Source organism: Ranitomeya variabilis, chromosome 4, assembly GCF_051348905.1.
Source record: "Ranitomeya variabilis isolate aRanVar5 chromosome 4, aRanVar5.hap1, whole genome shotgun sequence".
Classification (NCBI taxonomy): domain Eukaryota; kingdom Metazoa; phylum Chordata; class Amphibia; order Anura; family Dendrobatidae; genus Ranitomeya; species Ranitomeya variabilis.
In genome coordinates, this window is record NC_135235.1 from 643,441,615 (window position 1) to 643,460,845 (window position 19,231).

The 19,231-nt window shown below is 42.9% G+C and overlaps 1 protein-coding gene across 3 annotated transcripts in view; it reads left to right on the forward strand.

Moving 5' to 3' along the window:
* Nucleotides 1-19,231, forward strand: part of LOC143767341 (uncharacterized) — an 855,449-nt gene that overhangs the window by 677,674 nt on the left and 158,544 nt on the right. Inside the window, exon 1 of one of the 3 annotated variants that reach the window (XM_077255583.1) lies at nucleotides 18,305-18,365. The exons of the other annotated variants lie outside the window; for them this stretch is intronic. Within the exon in view, the coding sequence (XP_077111698.1) occupies nucleotides 18,339-18,365 (27 nt within the window). The 5' untranslated portion in view covers nucleotides 18,305-18,338. Of the gene's footprint in view, nucleotides 1-18,304; nucleotides 18,366-19,231 lie in introns of those variants that run through there. 3 annotated transcript variants of the gene reach the window in all.

The following is a 19,231-nucleotide window of genomic DNA, read 5'->3' on the forward strand; positions in this document are numbered from 1 at the left end:
GTGCTTGTCTTGGAGGTGTGTTTGGGGTTGTGTTATGGACCTAGTGGTTAGGAACACTTGAGATGACCTGATAGGTAAACCAGAAATATAGGACAAGCTCTGGGGACGTGGAAACTTTACTGACCGCAACCCTGATGCTATCACACACACTATAGGCAGCCGTGGAGCGTACCTAACTCTCCCTAGACGCCTCTTCACAGGCTGAGAACGAGCTACTGGATAAAATTTAACCTTTATTAGGTATTCTTTAAAAAGAACCAATCAATGGCCCACTTAAATAGATCCACAAACAAACAAACAAAAATGGATAACCTATAGTGATTTGTGCCCTATTACCAACACAGAAGGGGGAAAAAATGCAACAACAGACAAATACAAATACAAGTAACTAACAGCACTGTCAGTGTTGGGAATCACTCACCAATCCACAATTGTTTGCATAGACACCCAAAAATGGGCCAACCAATATGTAATACAGTGTAAACTGCCGTATGTAGATATAAAATACTCTCCTACCATTCGGTTTTCACTGTAACTGTTTGTACCTCAATAGAAAAAATACAATTTAAGCCTATAATCAGAACTTACGGTGGTTTTTGGACCACCAAAATACGTATGCTGTGTATCTCATAACTTCACCAATACCTTGCATACAAATATTCTGCTTAATTTATACACTTAGATGCTATGTTGGATTGGGATACTTTCAGTGCTGATTGGCAAACCATACCAAATATCTTTCAAGATGCATCACCAATAATATAACCACCCATCCATATATTCATGGGAAACTTCCTAACTCATTTTCAATCATATGAGTGTTCCCTGATGGGTTGAATAGTTGCACCTTCTAAGGTTTAATGATGGTGGGATATCTTTCACTGGAACGCTGTAATGCGTGGGACCAAATAACCATAAGGGCTCATATGCTTGGGTGGATCTCACCGCGTATTCAGCTCAGTCATTTCCCAGCTGTTCCTCTCATCTCCGTCCACCTCATGTCCATCCTTAGTGTACAGGTATGCTGCTAAAAGGAGCGTCTCCCGACGCGTTTCTTCCTTATGGAGTCATCAGGGGAGAATACTGCTGCCATTACGGGTCTCCCCCTTGTTCTCTGTGTTATTTATCAAGTCAGCTCCGTGCCGCGCTAATCTAAGCTCCGCCCTCTAGCATGTGACGCGCACTCCGGGCTTACCCTTGTATTTCCGGATAGTTTTAGATGCTCTCCTGCTTCATTGAGCGCTGGGATTCCCCGCTCAGTGGCGCATGCGCACCGCCATAGCTGGGATATACATGTCCCTAGATATAAGAGCACACTATTGCCGGACATATATAAAGAAAAGGGTTATAACTTAAATGCATATGTTAATGCTATTTAGTCCCCTAAGGTGCCTCTTCATACTGCAGCACTAATTCCATTCTCAATTCATTATGCCGTGTATCACATTGACACCTTGATAACAGGAAAGTTCATATACTAACTAATCCTGTTCACCTATTGGCATGATTCATGATTTTCTCAGTTTTTTCTATGACTACACAATGATATGAGACCCAAATTGTGTTATTAAAAATCCCTTTCAATAATGTGACCTGAAGAGCAAGCCAGGATAAGAGGAAGAATAACAATAGTAAATCGGAAAATTACTATATGAAAATTGATAACTTATATTAAAAATGTCAAACTTATTGATAAAAATTAGTTGACCAAAAGAAAACAAAATATAGGGTACAAATTACCCTATGCGGGACAGCACCCTCCATCACCTCCAACAAACGTGGGAAAAGGTGACCCTATGGATGCCCTTCTTCATTATATCTACACTCCTTTCCCTACCTATCGCGGAGGTTGGCACCCTAGGAGAAACCTGCGCATATGGCGCCCCCACTCAACGTAGACTATCCCAAATTAACTCTCCCTATAAATCCCTCTCATATACAGAGGATAGCTGGAAAGAAGAGAAAAATGTGTCCAAGAAATCATTTTTCCGAATGTCTTATTAGGTCTAGGGTGTTGTAGGGGGTCTCAACATCTCTGACCCTACCTGTCACGGGGGTTGGCACCCTGATAACCTTTGCTTGTGGCGCCCCCACTCCACGATGGCTAGCCCTCATCAAAAACCTATTATTCTTCATGTCAAAGATGTATTAAATGGTTATTACGGGGACAGACTTATCTAATTTCACTAAAGGCTACTGTATAGTTGTATTTCATTCAAAGAGATACTCTGATAGTTGTTACCGAGATAGTCTTATCAGATTTCACAAGAAGCAACTATATGATTGTGTTTCATTCAACCCTGATGGGTATACTGTTCTCAACATAAATATCCATCTGGTCTCCTTTTGGAGTATGTGTTTGTCCCAGTCCCCCCCTCTTTGTGGAGGCACTATCCTGTCGATCCCCATGAAGCAAATTTTACTAGGGTTACCCTGATGAAAACGATTCATGTGGGATGCCACCGGTGTCTCTCTCTTGTTTGCAATGTCACAAAGATGTTCGCCAACCCTTCTGCGAAACTCCCTTTTTGTCTTGCCAACGTACTCAAGGCCACATTCACACGTGGCTTTATATATAACACCTTTCGTGCGGCAATTGATGAAATGCCGAATCGTGTACGTGGTACCCGTGACATTGCTTACAAAGCTTTTTGAAGGTCTAATGGAGGCACAACTTTTGCAATTTCCACACCTGTAACAGCCTTTCACTTGGTTTGTTATTATGCCGGATCTGTTTCCAGTGTCAAAATGGCTGTGGACCAGTCTGTCACGGAGAGATCTACCCTTTTTGTAGGTGATTTGAGGTACCGGTGAAACATATTTATTTATGTCTCTATCCATTTGTAAAATCGACCAATGTTTTTGGACAATTTCCCTAATCTGATTTGCACCGTTAGAATACCTGGTGATGAGACGTATCGTGTTTTCTTCATCCGATTTAGGCCTTGGTGTCAATAAATCTTTCCTTTCTTTTCTCAAGGATTCCTTATAGGCTCTATTCAGTACACCCTCGGGATAACCCCTTTCCAGGAACCAATTTTTTAGGTCCTTAGCTTGTTCTTGGAACATGTCATTATTTGAACAGTTTCGACGTATTCTAAAGTATTGTCCCTTAGGGATACCTCTTTTTAATGGAACAGGGTGACTGCTCTCCCACCTGAGGAGAGAGTTTGTGGCTGTGTCTTTTCTGTGTGTCCTTGTGATCAATTCACCATTGGAATGCTTTTCAATGTGTATGTCCAAAAATGCCAAGCTGGTGGTGCTGGCCTCATGGGTGAAGCGAAGGCTCAAGTCATTAATGTTTAGCCCTTCAACAAAATTCTCAAACTTATTGACTTCCCCTTTCCAAATCACAAGGACATCATCTATATACCTCAGCCACAAAATTATCCTCTCCTCAGGATGGGTATATGTATCCCCGAAAACGACTGTTTCCTCCCACCAGCCCAGGAGCAAATTTGCATACGAGGGCGCGCAAGGGCTGCCCATTGCAGTGCCCCTGAGCTGGTGGAAGTACTTGCGGTCAAACAGAAAAATATTTCGGGTCAAACAAAATTCCAAGGCCCTTAAGACAAAGTTGTTGTTTCTCTCATATTGTAAACCTCTCGTGCCCAGATAATGGCCCACAGCCATAAGGCCCTTATCATGTGGGATCGACGAGTATAGTGCCTCCACGTCAATGCTGCCCAAGATCATGTCAGGGTCAAGACAAACATCCTCCAACTTAAGCAAGAGGTCGGTGGTGTCCCGCACATGGGAATTCAAGGCTCCCACAAATGGTTTTAGAATCCTATCTATGTAAATGCCAAGTTTTTCAGTCAAACTGTTGTTACCTGAGACAATTGGACGTCCCTTCAACGGATTGGTGCCTTTGTGAACTTTTGGGAGGCAGTAAAAAGTTGGAATTACTGGATGTCTTGGCAGCAGATACTCCCTCTCATCCTTGCTTACTACTCCATCCCTAAAGCCTTCCTCAATGATGGATTTCAATTCACCTTCAAATTGTTTAAGGGGGCTATGTGGTAGTATTCTGTATTCATCTTCTCTCTCCAATAATGAGAGACACAGAGTATGATATTTTTTCGTGTCCATTACCACCACATTGCCCCCCTTGTCTGAAGGCTTTATTGTGATATCCTTATCTTTTTCCAAATTGCACAGACAGTTCATTTCACTCTTTGACAGATTATGAGGGTTCTCAATCCTAGTATCTGATAATCTTAAAAGATCCTCTGTGACCAGGTTCAGAAAAATATCAATGGAGCTCAAATCTCCCATAGTCGGGGGCATCTTAGAGCTCTTGTTCTTCAATTCCGTGAAAGGACCTAGGCCTTCCATATTTGGGTCTATGTCTCCTAAATGAAACAACATACGAACATCCTGCAATAGATCATCTGCAATTCCTAAATCTGTACATTGTTTTTTCTCTTCCCTTATAAAATTTTTTTATAAACTTATTTGTAAGACGCCTTAAGTGGAAAAATTTTTTTATAAGGGAAGAGAAAAAAACAATGTACAGATTTAGGAATTGCAGATGATCTATTGCAGGATGTTCGTATGTTGTTTCATTTAGGAGACATAGACCCAAATATGGAAGGCCTAGGTCCTTTCACGGAATTGAAGAACAAGAGCTCTAAGATGCCCCCGACTATGGGAGATTTGAGCTCCATTGATATTTTTCTGAACCTGGTCACAGAGGATCTTTTAAGATTATCAGATACTAGGATTGAGAACCCTCATAATCTGTCAAAGAGTGAAATGAACTGTCTGTGCAATTTGGAAAAAGATAAGGATATCACAATAAAGCCTTCAGACAAGGGGGGCAATGTGGTGGTAATGGACACGAAAAAATATCATACTCTGTGTCTCTCATTATTGGAGAGAGAAGATGAATACAGAATACTACCACATAGCCCCCTTAAACAATTTGAAGGTGAATTGAAATCCATCATTGAGGAAGGCTTTAGGGATGGAGTAGTAAGCAAGGATGAGAGGGAGTATCTGCTGCCAAGACATCCAGTAATTCCAACTTTTTACTGCCTCCCAAAAGTTCACAAAGGCACCAATCCGTTGAAGGGACGTCCAATTGTCTCAGGTAACAACAGTTTGACTGAAAAACTTGGCATTTACATAGATAGGATTCTAAAACCATTTGTGGGAGCCTTGAATTCCCATTTGCGGGACACCACCGACCTCTTGCTTAAGTTGGAGGATGTTTGTCTTGACCCTGACATGATCTTGGGCAGCATTGACGTGGAGGCACTATACTCGTCGATCCCACATGATAAGGGCCTTATGGCTGTGAGCCATTATCTGGGCACGAGAGGTTTACAATATGAGAGACACAACAACTTTGTCTTAAGGGCCTTGGAATTTTGTTTGACCCGAAATATTTTTCTGTTTGACCGCAAGTACTTCCACCAGCTCAGGGGCACTGCAATGGGCAGCCCTTGCGCGCCCTCGTATGCAAATTTGCTCCTGGGCTGGTGGGAGGAAATAGTCGTTTTCGGGGATACATATACCCATCCTGAGGAGAGGATAATTTTGTGGCTGAGGTATATAGATGATGTCCTTGTGATTTGGAAAGGGGAAGTCAATGAGTTTGAGAATTTTGTTGAAGGGCTAAACATTAATGACTTGGGCCTTCGCTTCACCCATGAGGCCAGCACCACCAGCTTGGCATTTTTGGACATACACATTGAAAAGCGTCCCAATGGTGAATTGATCACAAGGACACACAGAAAAGACACAGCCACAAACTCTCTCCTCAGGTGGGAGAGCAGTCACCCTGTTCCATTAAAAAGAGGTATCCCTAAGGGACAATACTTTAGAATACGTCGAAACTGTTCAAATACTGACATGTTCCAAGAACAAGCTAAGGACCTATAAGGAATCCTTGAGAAAAGAAAGGAAAGATTTATTGACACCAAGGCCTAAATCGGATGAAGAAAACACGATACGTCTCATCACCAGGTATTCTAACGGTGCAAATCAGATTAGGGAAATTGTCCAAAAACATTGGTCGATTTTACAAATCGATAGAGACATAAATAAATATGTTTCACCGGTACCTCAAATCACCTACAAAAAGGGTAGATCTCTCCGTGACAGACTGGTCCACAGCCATTTTGACACTGGAAACAGATCCGGCATAATAACAAACCAAGTGAAAGGCTGTTACAGGTGTGGAAACTGCAAAAGTTGTGCCTCCATTAGACCTTCAAAAAGCTTTGTAAGCAATGTCACGGGTACCACGTACACGATTCGGCATTTCATCAATTGCCGCACGAAAGGTGTTATATATAAAGCCACGTGTGAATGTGGCCTTGAGTACGTTGGCAAGACAAAAAGGGAGTTTCGCAGAAGGGTTGGCGAACATCTTTGTGACATTGCAAACAAGAGAGAGACACCGGTGGCATCCCACATGAATCGTTTTCATCAGGGTAACCCTAGTTAAATTTGCTTCATGGGGATCGACAGGATAGTGCCTCCACAAAGAGGGGGGGACTGGGACAAACACATACTCCAAAAGGAGACCAGATGGATATTGATGTTGAGAACAGTATACCCATCAGGGTTGAATGAAACACAATCATATAGTTGCTTCTTGTGAAATCTGATAAGACTATCTCGGTAACAACTATCAGAGTATCTCTTTGAATGAAATACAACTATACAATAGCCTTTAGTGAAATTAGATGTCTGTCCCCGTAATAACCATTTAATACATCTTTGACATGAAGAATAATAGGTTTTTGATGAGGGCTAGCCATCGTGGAGTGGGGGCGCCACAAGCGAAGGTTATCAGGGTGCCAACCCCCGCGACAGGTAGGGTCAGAGATATTGAGACCCCCTACAACACCCTAGACCTAATAAGACATTCGGAAAAACGATTTCTTGGACACATTTTTCTCTTCTTTCCAGCTATCCTCTGTATATGAGAGGGATTTATAGGGAGAGTTAATTTGGGATAGTCTACGTTGAGTGGGGGTGCCATATGCGCAGGTTTCTCCTAGGGTGCCAACCTCCACGATAGGTAGGGAAAGGAGTGTAGATATAATGAAGAAGGGCATCCATAGGGTCACCTTTTCCCACGTTTGTTGGAGGTGATGGAGGGTGCTGTCCCGCATAGGGTAATTCGTACCCTATATTTTGTTTTCTTTTGGTCAACTAATTTTTATCAATAAGTTTGACATTTTTAATATAAGTTATCAATTTTCATATAGTAATTTTCCGATTTACTATTGTTATTCTTCCTCTTATCCTTGCTTGCTCTTCAGGTCACATTATTGAAAGGGATTTTTAATAACACAATTTGGGTCTCATATCATTGTGTAGTCATAGAAAAAACTGAGAAAATCATGAATCATGCCAATAGGTGAACAGGATTAGTTAGTATATGAACTTTCCTGTTATCAAGGTGTCAATGTGATACACGGCATAATGAATTGAGAATGGAATTAGTGCTGCAGTATGAAGAGGCACCTTAGGGGACTAAATAGCATTAACATATGCATTTAAGTTATAACCCTTTTCTTTATATATGTCCGGCAATAGTGTGCTCTTATATCTAGGGACATGTATATCCCAGCTATGGCGGTGCGCATGCGCCACTGAGCGGGGAATCCCAGCGCTCAATGAAGCAGGAGAGCATCTAAAACTATCCAGAAATACAAGGGTAAGCCCGGAGTGCGCGTCACACGCCAGAGGGCGGAGCTTAGATTAGCGCGGCACGGAGCTGACTTGATAAATAACACAGAGAACAAGGGGGAGACCCGTAATGGCAGCAGTATTCTCCCCTGATGACTCCATAAGGAAGAAACGCGTCGGGAGACGCTCCTTTTAGCAGCATACCTGTACACTAAGGATGGACATGAGGTGGACGGAGATGAGAGGAACAGCTGGGAAATGACTGAGCTGAATACACGGTGAGATCCACCCAAGCATATGGGCCCTTATGGTTATTTGGTCCCACGCATTACAGCGTTCCAGTGAAAGATATCCCACCATCATTAAACCTTAGAAGGTGCAACTATTCAACCCATCAGGGAACACTCATATGATTGAAAATGAGTTAGGAAGTTTCCCATGAATATATGGATGGGTGGTTATATTATTGGTGATGCATCTTGAAAGATATTTGGTATGGTTTGCTAATCAGCACTGAAAGTATCCCAATCCAACATAGCATCTAAGTGTATAAATTAAGCAGAATATTTGTATGCAAGGTATTGGTGAATTTATGAGATACACAGCATACGTATTTTGGTGGTCCAAAAACCACCGTAAGTTCTGATTATAGGCTTAAATTGTATTTTTTCTATTGAGGTACAAACAGTTACAGTGAAAACCGAATGGTAGGAGAGTATTTTATATCTACATACGGCAGTTTACACTGTATTACATATTGGTTGGCCCATTTTTGGGTGTCTATGCAAACAATTGTGGATTGGTGAGTGATTCCCAACACTGACAGTGCTGTTAGTTACTTGTATTTGTATTTGTCTGTTGTTGCATTTTTTCCCCCTTCTGTGTTGGTAATAGGGCACAAATCACTATAGGTTATCCATTTTTGTTTGTTTGTGGATCTATTTAAGTGGGCCATTGATTGGTTCTTTTTAAAGAATACCTAATAAAGGTTAAATTTTATCCAGTTGCTAAAAATAAGATTTAATTTTTTGGATAAGTACACCACGCTCAATATATGAGAACGAGCTACCCCTAGAGAGAAACAAAAGCCTCACTTGCCTCAGAGAAATTTCCCCAAAAGTAAAGTCAGCCCCCACAAATAATGACGGTGAGTTCAGAGGAAAATACAAACATAGGAATGAAAACAGGTTTTAGCACAGGAGGCCCACTAATACTAAATAGTAAGAAGATAGCAAGGGAACTGTGCGGTCAGTGTAAAATACTACAAAAATATCCACGCAGAGAATACTAAAGACCCTCACACCGACTCACGATGTGAGGGAGCAACTCTGCTCCCCAGAGCTTCCAGCTAGCAAGAAAATAGCATATAAGCAAGCTGGACTGAACTTAACATATACTGAGAAACATTTTCCAAAAGCAGTGAGCAAAAATGAACTAGCATGAACTTAGCTTCTCCAAGAGGAGACAGGTCACACGAGAAGTCCCAGAGAGATCTGAACCGATACTGAATACAACGACAGCTGGCAACAAGTAAAGATCTAGGTGGAGTTAAATAGGCAGCAGCACAGCAGAAAACGAGGCAGCTGGAGCCCAGCTAAAGACCAGCAGTATCACTCAAAGCCACCAGAGGGAGCCCACGAACAGAACTCAACAAAGTACCATTCACGACCACAGGAGGGAGCCCGAGAACGGAATTCACAACAGGGTTGTTTTGTTGGAATACTGCCCTGTGGCCCAGTTTCCAAAGGGAAGAGATATTGCTATGCTTCATTATGTTACAGTACGTGTTGACATTCATGGTTTCCCCAATGTACTGTAGCTCCCCACAGCCAACCTCACTCATGCAGCCCCAAACCTTGACAATCCCACCACCATGCTTGACTGAGGCAAGACACATTTTGCTTTGTACTCCTCACCTGGTTGCCGCCACACATGCTTATCAGCATCGAAACCAAATAAGTTTATCTTGGTCTCATCAGACCACATGACATGGTTCATTGGAGTTGAGAGAGTTCTTGACATGACGTGCCATCTTAAACTTCCATAAACAGTATGAGAGAATGTGATAGCGATAGCACCAAATTTTACACACCTGCTCCCTATTCACACCTGAGACTTTGTAACACTAATGAGTAGCGTGACACCAGGGAGGGAAAATGGTTAATTTAGGAGTGTACTCACTTTTGTTGCCAGTGGTTTAGACATGAATGGCTTTGTGTTGAGATATTTGGAAGGCACACCAAAATTTACACTCGTATACAAGCCATACACTGACTACTTTACATTGTATCAAAATATATACACTTAAACACACGGGCTGATGACCGGATCATGCAGCTTCATATGAAAATCCCTATTTATTATAATTGCCAGACCTGAAATAACAAGCACTTTTCACCTATTGTGTCCCCCCCATTTCCTTGTAGATTGTAAGCTTGCGAGCAGGGACCTCACTCTTAATGTCACTGTTTAAATTGTCTTAACTTGTATTGAATTTGTCTGTACATGTCCCCGCTTAATTGTAAAGTGCTGCGGAATATGTTGGCGCTATATAAATAAAAATTATTATTATTATATATACACTGCTCACAAGAATAAAGGTAACACTTAAAGAACACAATGTAATTCCAAGTCAATCACACTTCTGTGAAATCAACCTGTTCTGTTATGAAGCAACACTGAATGTGAATCAATTTCTCCTGCTATTGCCCAAACAGAACAGACAACAGATAGAAATCATGGGCAATTAGCAAGACAACCCATATAAAAGGAGTGGATCTACAGGGGGTGACTACAGACCATTTCTATGTTCATACTTTTTGGCTGTTTCTTGCCACCTAGGGATCATATGCGGCAGCCCCAACGTGCCTTTCGCGTGGGCTTCCTTGGAGGGCTTACTATCAGAAGACTGACCTAACATGAAGCCTTATTAAGCACATGCAGGAGGTGCACAATGCGAATCCTAGACTGTTCAGATTTGCAGGACTAGAAATAGTAAAATACCCGCCTCAAGAGGGAAACCACAATAAAATTATTTTGCAGCATGAAGCCAAATGGATTATGCGAATGAACGCTCAAGGTCCAATAGGTTTGAACGATAAATTAGATATGTCGGTCTTCCTGTAAAATAATTGTGAAAAAATTGCTCTGCACCTATAATGTGATCATATGTTGTTAATTGTTTATAATTTTAATGTAATATGGAAAGTTCTTTTTGCACTGGAGATGATTGAGATGCTCTATAAAGGAAATGACATCATCTTCGATCACATACCTGGACCCGTTGAAGCGCAGTCGGCACTTAATCCTTAATCCTTGTGACGGAGTAATAAAGGACTTTTATTACAACACGACTCGGTGAGTGCCACATCTTTCCTTTTTTCTTCATATATGCTATTTAGAATTATATATTTACAGTGATGGTCCAGCCATCTTCAGGGGTGGGGATAGGTGGAGATAGTGAATGGGCTACACACGCACACTTACACATAAAATTACTTTGATTAGGGAACGTGATAGGCCGCTCTGAACAAATGTGTTTTGAGGGAGTGCCTAAAACTGAGCAAGTGGTGGCTGGTCCTAATTTCTTGGGGTAGAGCATTCCAGAGGATTGATGCAACGCCGGAAAAGTCTTGGAGTCATGAGTGGGAGGTACGGATTAGTGCAGAGGTTAGTCGAAAGTCGTTTACAGACCGCAGCGATCGACTAGGCTGATAGAAATGAGGGAGATGTAAGGGGGTGCCGCACTGTGGAGCGCTAAGTGGGTGAGAACAAGTACTTTGTATTGGATCCTATAATGAATGGGCAGAAAGTATAACGACTGCTGAAGAGCGGATGCGTCCGAGTAACGATTAGCCAGGTGAATGACCCTGGCTGCTGCATTAACCCCTTTCTGCCAGCTGATGGAATAGTACGTCAGCTGGCAGATCCCCTGCTTTAAGGTGGGCTCCGGCGGAGGCTCTGACATGTGCGCGCAATGAGCGCGAGCGGAATCGCGATCCGCCCTCGCCCATTAACTAGTTAAATGCCACTGTCAAGTGCTGACAGCGGCATTTAACTAGCGCTCTCAGCCGCGCGGCCGGAAGTGCTCGCACCGCTGACCCCCGTCACATGATCGGGGGTCAGCGGTGCATTGCCATAACAACCAGAGGTCTCCTTGAGAACTCGATGGTTGTTGATGGCCGATTGCTTTGAGCGCCACCCAGTGGTCGGCGCTCAAAGTACACCTGCCTTTCTGCTACATAGAGGTGATCTGTATGTCACCTCTATGTAGCAGAGCCGATCGAGTTGTGCATGCTTCTAGCCTCCTATAGAGGCTATTGAAGCATGCCAAAATAAAAAAATAAAAAGTGGTTAAAAATATAAAAAAAATAAAAAATGTATAAAAGTTCAAATCACCCCCCTTTCGCCCCAATCAAAATAAAACTATTAAAAAAAAATCAAACCTACACATATTTGGTATTGCTGCGTTCAGAATCGCCCGATCTATCAATAAAAACAAAGGATTAACCTGACCGCTAAATGGCGTAGCGAGAAAAAATCAAAACGCCAAAATTACGTTTTTTTGGTCGCACCGACATTGCATTAAAATGCAATAACGGGCGATCAAAAGAATGTATCTACACCAAAATGGTATCATTAAAAACGACAGCTTGGCATGCAAAAAATAAGCCCTCACCCGACCCCAGATCACGAAAATTGGAGACGCTACGGGTATCGGAAAATCTCGTAATTTTTTTTTTTTTTTAGCAAACTTCGGAATTTTTTTTCACCACTTAGATAAAAAATAACCTAGACATGTTAGGTGTCTAAGAACTCGTAATGACCTGGAGAATCATAATGGCAGGTCAGTTTTAGCATTTGGTGAACCTAGCAAAAAAGCCAAACAAAAAACAAGTGTGAGATTGCACTTTTTTTGCAATTTCATCACACTTGGAATTTTTTTCCCGTTTTCTGTTACACGGCATGGTAAAACCAATGGTATTGTTCAAAAGTACATCTCGTCCCGCAAAAAATAAGCCCTCACATGGCCATATGGATGGAAAAATAAAAAACGTATGGCTCTGGGAAGGAGGGGAGCGAAAAACGAAATCGAAAAAACGGAAAAAGCTCCGGGGGTGAAGGGGTTAAGGATGGACTGGAGAGATGAAAGTCGAGTAAGAGGGAGGCCAATTAATAGAACGTAACAGTAGTCCAGGCGGAAGTGGATCAGGGCGACAGTGTGTGTGTGTATACAGTACAGACCAAAAGTTTGGACACACCTCATTTAAAGATTTTTCTGTATTTTCATGACTATGAAAATTGTTCATTCATACTGAAGGCATCAAAACTATGAATTAACACATGTGGAATTATATACTGAACAAAAAAGTGTGAAACAACTAAAATGATGTCTTATATTCTAGGTTCTTCAAAGTAGCCACCTTTTGCTTTGATGACTGCTTTGCACACTCTTGGCATTCTCTTGATGAGCTTCAAGAGGTAGTCACCGGGAATGGTCTTCCAACAATCTTTGAAAAAGTTCCCAGAGATGCTTAGCACTTGTTGGCCCTTTTGCCTTCACTCTGCGGTCCAGCTCACCCCAAACCATCTCGATTGGGTTCAGGTCTGGTGACTCTGGAGGCCAGGTCATCTGGCGTAGCTCCCCATAACTCTCCTTCTTGGTCAAATAGCCCTTACACAGCCTGGAGGTGTGTTTGGGGTCATTGTCCTGTTGAAAAATAAATGATGGTCAAACTGAATGCAAACCGGATGGAATAGCCTGCCGCTGCAAGATGCTGTGGTAGCCATGTTGGTTCAGTATGCCTTCAATTTTGAATAAATCCCCAACAGTGTCACCAGAAAAGCACCCCCACACCATCACACCTCCTCCATGCTTCACGGTGGGAACCAGGCATGTAGAGTCCATCCGTTCACCTTTTCTGTGTCGCACAACGACACGGTGGTTGGAACCAAAGATCTCAAATTTGAACTCATCAGACCAAAGCACAGATTTCCACTGGTCTAATGTCCATTCATTGTATTCTTTAGCCCAAACAATTCTCTTCTGCTTGTTGCCTGTCCTTAGCAGTGGTTTCCTTGCAGCTATTTTACCATGAAGGCCTGCTGCACAAAGTCTCCTCTTAACAGTTGTTGTAGAGATGTGTCTGCTGCTAGAACTCTGTGGGCATTGACCTGGTCTCTAATCTGAGCTGCTGTTAACCTACGATTTCTGAGGCTGGTGACTCGGATAAACTTATCCTCAGAAGCAGAGGTGACTCTTGGTATTCCTTTCCTGGGGCGGTCCTCATGTGAGCCAGATTCTTTGTAGCGCTTGATGGTTTTTGCCACTGCACTTGGGGACACTTTCAAAGTTTGCCCAATTTTTCAGACTGACTGACCTTCATTTCTTAAAGTAATGATGGCCACTCGTTTTTCTTTACTTAGCAGCTTTTTTCTTGCCATAACACAAATTCTAACAGTCTATTCAGTAGGACTATCAGCTGTGTATCCACCAGACTTCTGCACAACACAACTGATGGTCCCAACCCCATTTATAAGGCAAGAAATTCCACTTATTAAACCTGACAGGACACACCTGTGAAGTGAAAACCATTCCCAGTGACTACCTCTTGAAGCTCATCAAGAGAATGCCAAGAGTGTGAAAAGCAGTCATCAAAGCAAAAGGTGGCTACTTTGAAGAACCTAGAATATAAGACATAATTTCAGTTGTTTCACACTTTTTTGTTAAGTATATAATTCCACATGTGTTAATTCATAGTTTTGATACCTTCAGTGTGAATGTACGATTTTCACAGTCATGAAAATACAGAAAAATCTTTAAATGAGAAGGTGTGTCCAAACTTTTGGTCAGTACTGTGTATATATATATTTAAATATGCTATACGTGCACAGTGCTCAGCATATCAGCATAAAGGAGTACACTCCTTTTGAAAAGTAAGATTTTAAACATTATCTCACTGAATGCAAGAACAATTTCAAAAATGTTAACAAGACTAAATATTTTTTCTTAACTCCTAACATGAAAGGAGAGTTAATGAGATAACTTTCACTACAAAATCTTCAGGTCTATTTAAATTAGTTGACCAAAAAATGAGTACACCCCACATTAAAAACTAATACAGCTAGTATTTTGTATGACTTCCATAATATTTAAGGACAACACCAAGTCTTAGGCATGGAATAAACAAGTTGGGGACATATTGCAACATCTGTCTTTTTCCATTCTTCAAGAATGACCTCTTCTAGAGCCTTGATGCTGGATGGAGAGTAATAACAATTTGCCTCTTCAGAATTCCTTATAGCTGTTCAGTTGGGTTAAGATCAGCAGGTACTTGGCCACTGTGTCACTTTCACCATCATGATGGAGGCACCATCTTTTCCCATATCTGTTTTTAGTTGTCGTTGTCTCCTTATCCCATATATTCTATCTATTTAGGCATGTTAATATCAGTATTTTATATATCATATTTATGATTTCTTGTTAAATTTACCCCTTTTTGTCTTTGGTGTCTATCATTCCTGAAGGGCCATATAATTAATATGTCGTAGTCTCACTATTTGTCTAAGCCAGGTTGAACATAGAGTGAGATAAAATTTGTTTTGGTCATGTAGTTCAGTCCAGGGGTGTGCACCACTTGTGGTTTTTTGTTGTAGGTTAATTTCTGTGTATATACTTTTCTTTAGGGTTTGCATGACTTTGGCCCCACTAGGTTGGGACCCCGGACCAAAGTGTCTATGTCCATATTTAACAGAGAATCACAGGCCCACACAGCAGCAGCCCTTTCTGTCCAAGGCCACAGTCCTCAAGGTTCCTGACCTGGCCGGAACATCTGATCATCCAATCCCCTTCCCCAAACATTGGTCCTCACGACCAGGATACAGTCATTTTGGGGTACAGTCCCTTGTCCCCCATCAGTCCATAGTCCATAGGATGGGGATACAGTCCTTATATGAGAGCAAAGTCTTCACCATAACACAATTTCTACAAGCAGGCCTCTTCCAGCCATGAGGGCGTCCTAAAACATTCCCTCCTTCCTGTTAAGGGAGAGAAAACACAGACCTTACTGCCTAAAAAAGGTTCCATTAGTCATTTTTTTCCTTTTTGCAAACAAACAGAGGCGGGGCACCTCAAACTTGAGTCCTTAAGACCTGACTGGTCTCTTAACTGGAGAAATTTCCCTTGCTATTCAGCCAACTTGTGTAACAGAAACTGAAGAGGCACTTCTGCCTCCCTTCTCATGGTTTTCCTAAAGACTTCCTCTTCTCCTCCAGAAATGAAGCCCAGGCAGTGGAGGAAGGTGTATTCATAAAACCCAAACCAAACAACACCCACACTAAAATAGAAGGAGTGCCAGGATATAAATAATAAGGTCCAGTGCATATAAATACAAAAAACCAAAAGAGAAAAAAGCACCCAAAAAACCATTGATACCCACGGAAGAAGGCACGTAGCCGAAACGCGGCGTTGGGGTGGGTGGCATCGTGGTCCCGCAGGTAAACCCCCTTTTTCTACTTTGATTTATTAGCGTCTTTGCACGTCCTTTATGGACATAGCTACTCCTTGTTGGTGTCGTATACACTTTGTATTTATTTAAGCACACTTACATACTTGCATGTTTGCTTTACTTGGGCACAGATAAGCAAGGTTTCTGTGACGCTTATTTACTTATGTATTACGGTTTGCCTGGTGGATACCACGTTGCCACCTTTTATGGTGTGTTCCCTGTCAGTTTTCCTGTGATTCTCTGTTTTGTTATGTTTTATTACAATTTTTCTTGACTCAATAAAATGTATTACTTCTTTTTAGTCATTGGTTCTTTTGGTGCTTTTTTCTCTTTTGGTTTTTAGTGGAGGAAGGTGGTATTTTCCAATTCCAGGGCTGGTCAGAATATTTAGCCACTCCTGGCTCATCCCGGACACCAAACTACCATAGCCTACTTGGGTCGCCTCATAGCGGGTAATATGGAAATGTACTACCTGCCCCGGAAGCCTCAGCTGCCTCCTGCTCCATCACAGTCTCTGAACGTCTCGGTCTTTCTTCCCTTGGGTGGGACAGTGGTTATGGAGCTGCCTGGATGGTCCATTCAGGAACTCTACCGCCCCCCAGGGGTTACAGCACCGTATCTTCAGTCTTCTTCAGCGGAGTCTCCTCCCAGGTCTGTCTTTCTCCTTCCTAGTGAGGTTCACCGACCATGGGGATCTGGATAAATCCCTTTGGGGCTTGCTCAGTTCACTTCTTTTGGGCCTGTACTCTGGCCTTCTCCCGAGCCCTTTCTTTCTCCCACTGCTTGACATCTTGGTCACTATGGGCCATATTCACACAAACCCTTTTCTTTAGCTCATCACTCCAAATACACTTCCAAGAAAATGGCACCTGAAGCTGACTTACTTCGTGCTTCCTGTAGGCTTGACTTCGCCTACTCCTGGGCTGGACTTCTGACACAACCACCATGTCACGCTTCACTCCTGGCGACTTCACATTAGGCCACGCCTCCTGCCTTTTGAGTCTTCCACTCGATGGGCTGCACGTCACATTGCGCCATGTCCTCTTCAGGTACGCACCTCCCACTCTGGGCTGGATCCTGGCTGCAGTGCACATACTTCTTTTGGCTGGCACCTTTGGGGGCTGGACAAATTTTTGCACTCTTGGGTACCATCCACGCCCATGATAGGCGGTCCTTCTCTTAACCGCTGCCATCGCCATCTTGGAGTCCATGCTTCTGGTCGCCATCTGTATTCGAGTGCTCACTCTTTTGGACCGTGGGCATTCTTTCAACCGCTCTGTTCATGTGAGGAACTTGCATCCTTCTGAATATGACACTTGTAAACGTGCCCAGGCAACAGGTACCACAGAGGCATGTGGAGAAGTTGGAGCTGCATGCATTTTCCCAGGAGTAGGGTCATACGTGTCCTGGTGTGTTGCTATGACCCTGGTACTCTGAGTCCTTGCCTATATCAGTCCCAGTCGTTGAGACGATGCACCCTGTTTCAATAATAATGTGAATGATGTCGTCAGGGGAAAATACAAGAACCCGACCACCACCCACACACGGCTTAATACAGATTGTAAACACACTGCTCCACTCTGTACAAATTTTACACACACGATTCTGCTCTGTACACGTACGCACACTCAGCTCTGCTACATACATGTCCTTTGCACACTGCTCTGCTACATACACATCGTACGCACACGACTCCACACCTGTTGTAAACACAGCTGTGCTCCACTGCATACACGTCGTACACACATGGCTCTGCTTCATACACACACAGCTCTGCTCCATACACATTGTAAACACACAGCTCTGCTCCATACACGTTGTACACACTCGGCTCCTCTCCGTACACGTCGTACACACGCGGCTCTGCCCCATACACCTCGTAAACACACGGCTTTGCTCTGTACACCGTGAACACACACACAGCTCCGCTCCGTACACCGTGTAAACACACGGCTCCGCTCCGTACACCTTGCACACACACAACTCCACTTCATACACACGGCTCTGCTTCATCCACCCTGTAACCCCCTCCTGACCCCACACATAAACTTCCCCTCATCCAGCACCATGACAACCAGCACAGCAGAGTCCTGCATACACTGAGGCCCCTGATCATGTGACCCCTGACTCCTCCCCTCCTGTGACCTCATCACAGGTCCTGTGCGCACAGAACAGCCATATATGTGGTGTGCGGCTCTGCAGGTGGAGGTAGGTGCTGGAGATTCCCCATTACTGGACGCTGGGGACAGTAACCCCCTCAGTGCTGAAGGTGTTTAGATGTATTTTTGTTGCTGTATTCTAATATCTGTAACATCTTTTTTTTTCACATTTCCTCTGAACTATCAAACACAGGACACATATTGCCCTCACACAGTATGTTGTCCCCCACAGAGCACCCCCCACCACACAGTGCGGACCCCCTCCTTCCACTATAGGTGCTGACTATTCCGTGCTGTTTGCCCCTGGGGTGATATAGTGGTGTCATTGCGTCTACTTCGTCGACCTCAGAAGGTGTGGTGGGCACAAACACAGATAATATCAGGACATACAACTGACCTCACAAAAGGTACCAGTTCCAAGATGGGGGATAGTGGATGTGTGAGGGGCTGCTCTCTGCACATTCTGATTGAAGCATTGTTAATAAAAAAATAATTCCAAAAGATACAGCTATTTACCTTTTATTATTGATTTGTTTATGTGTTTTATATACCTGGTTTAAAATCAACAGTATCACTGTGCTTGATTGGCCAGCAAACTCGCCTGACCTTAACCCCATAGAGAATCTGTGGGATATTGTCAAGAGGAAGATGAGAGACACCAGACCCAACAATGCAGATGAGCTGAAGGCTGCTATCAAAGCAACCTGGGCTTCCATAACACCTCAGCAGGGCCACAGGCTGATCACCTCCATGCAACGCCGCATTGATGCAGTAATTGATGCAAAGAAGCCACGACCAAGTACTGAGTGCATTTACTGAACATACATTTCAGTAGGCCAATATTTTGGATGTTAAAATCATTTTTTTCAAGCTGGTGTTATAAAGTATTCTAATTTACTCAGATAATGACTTTTG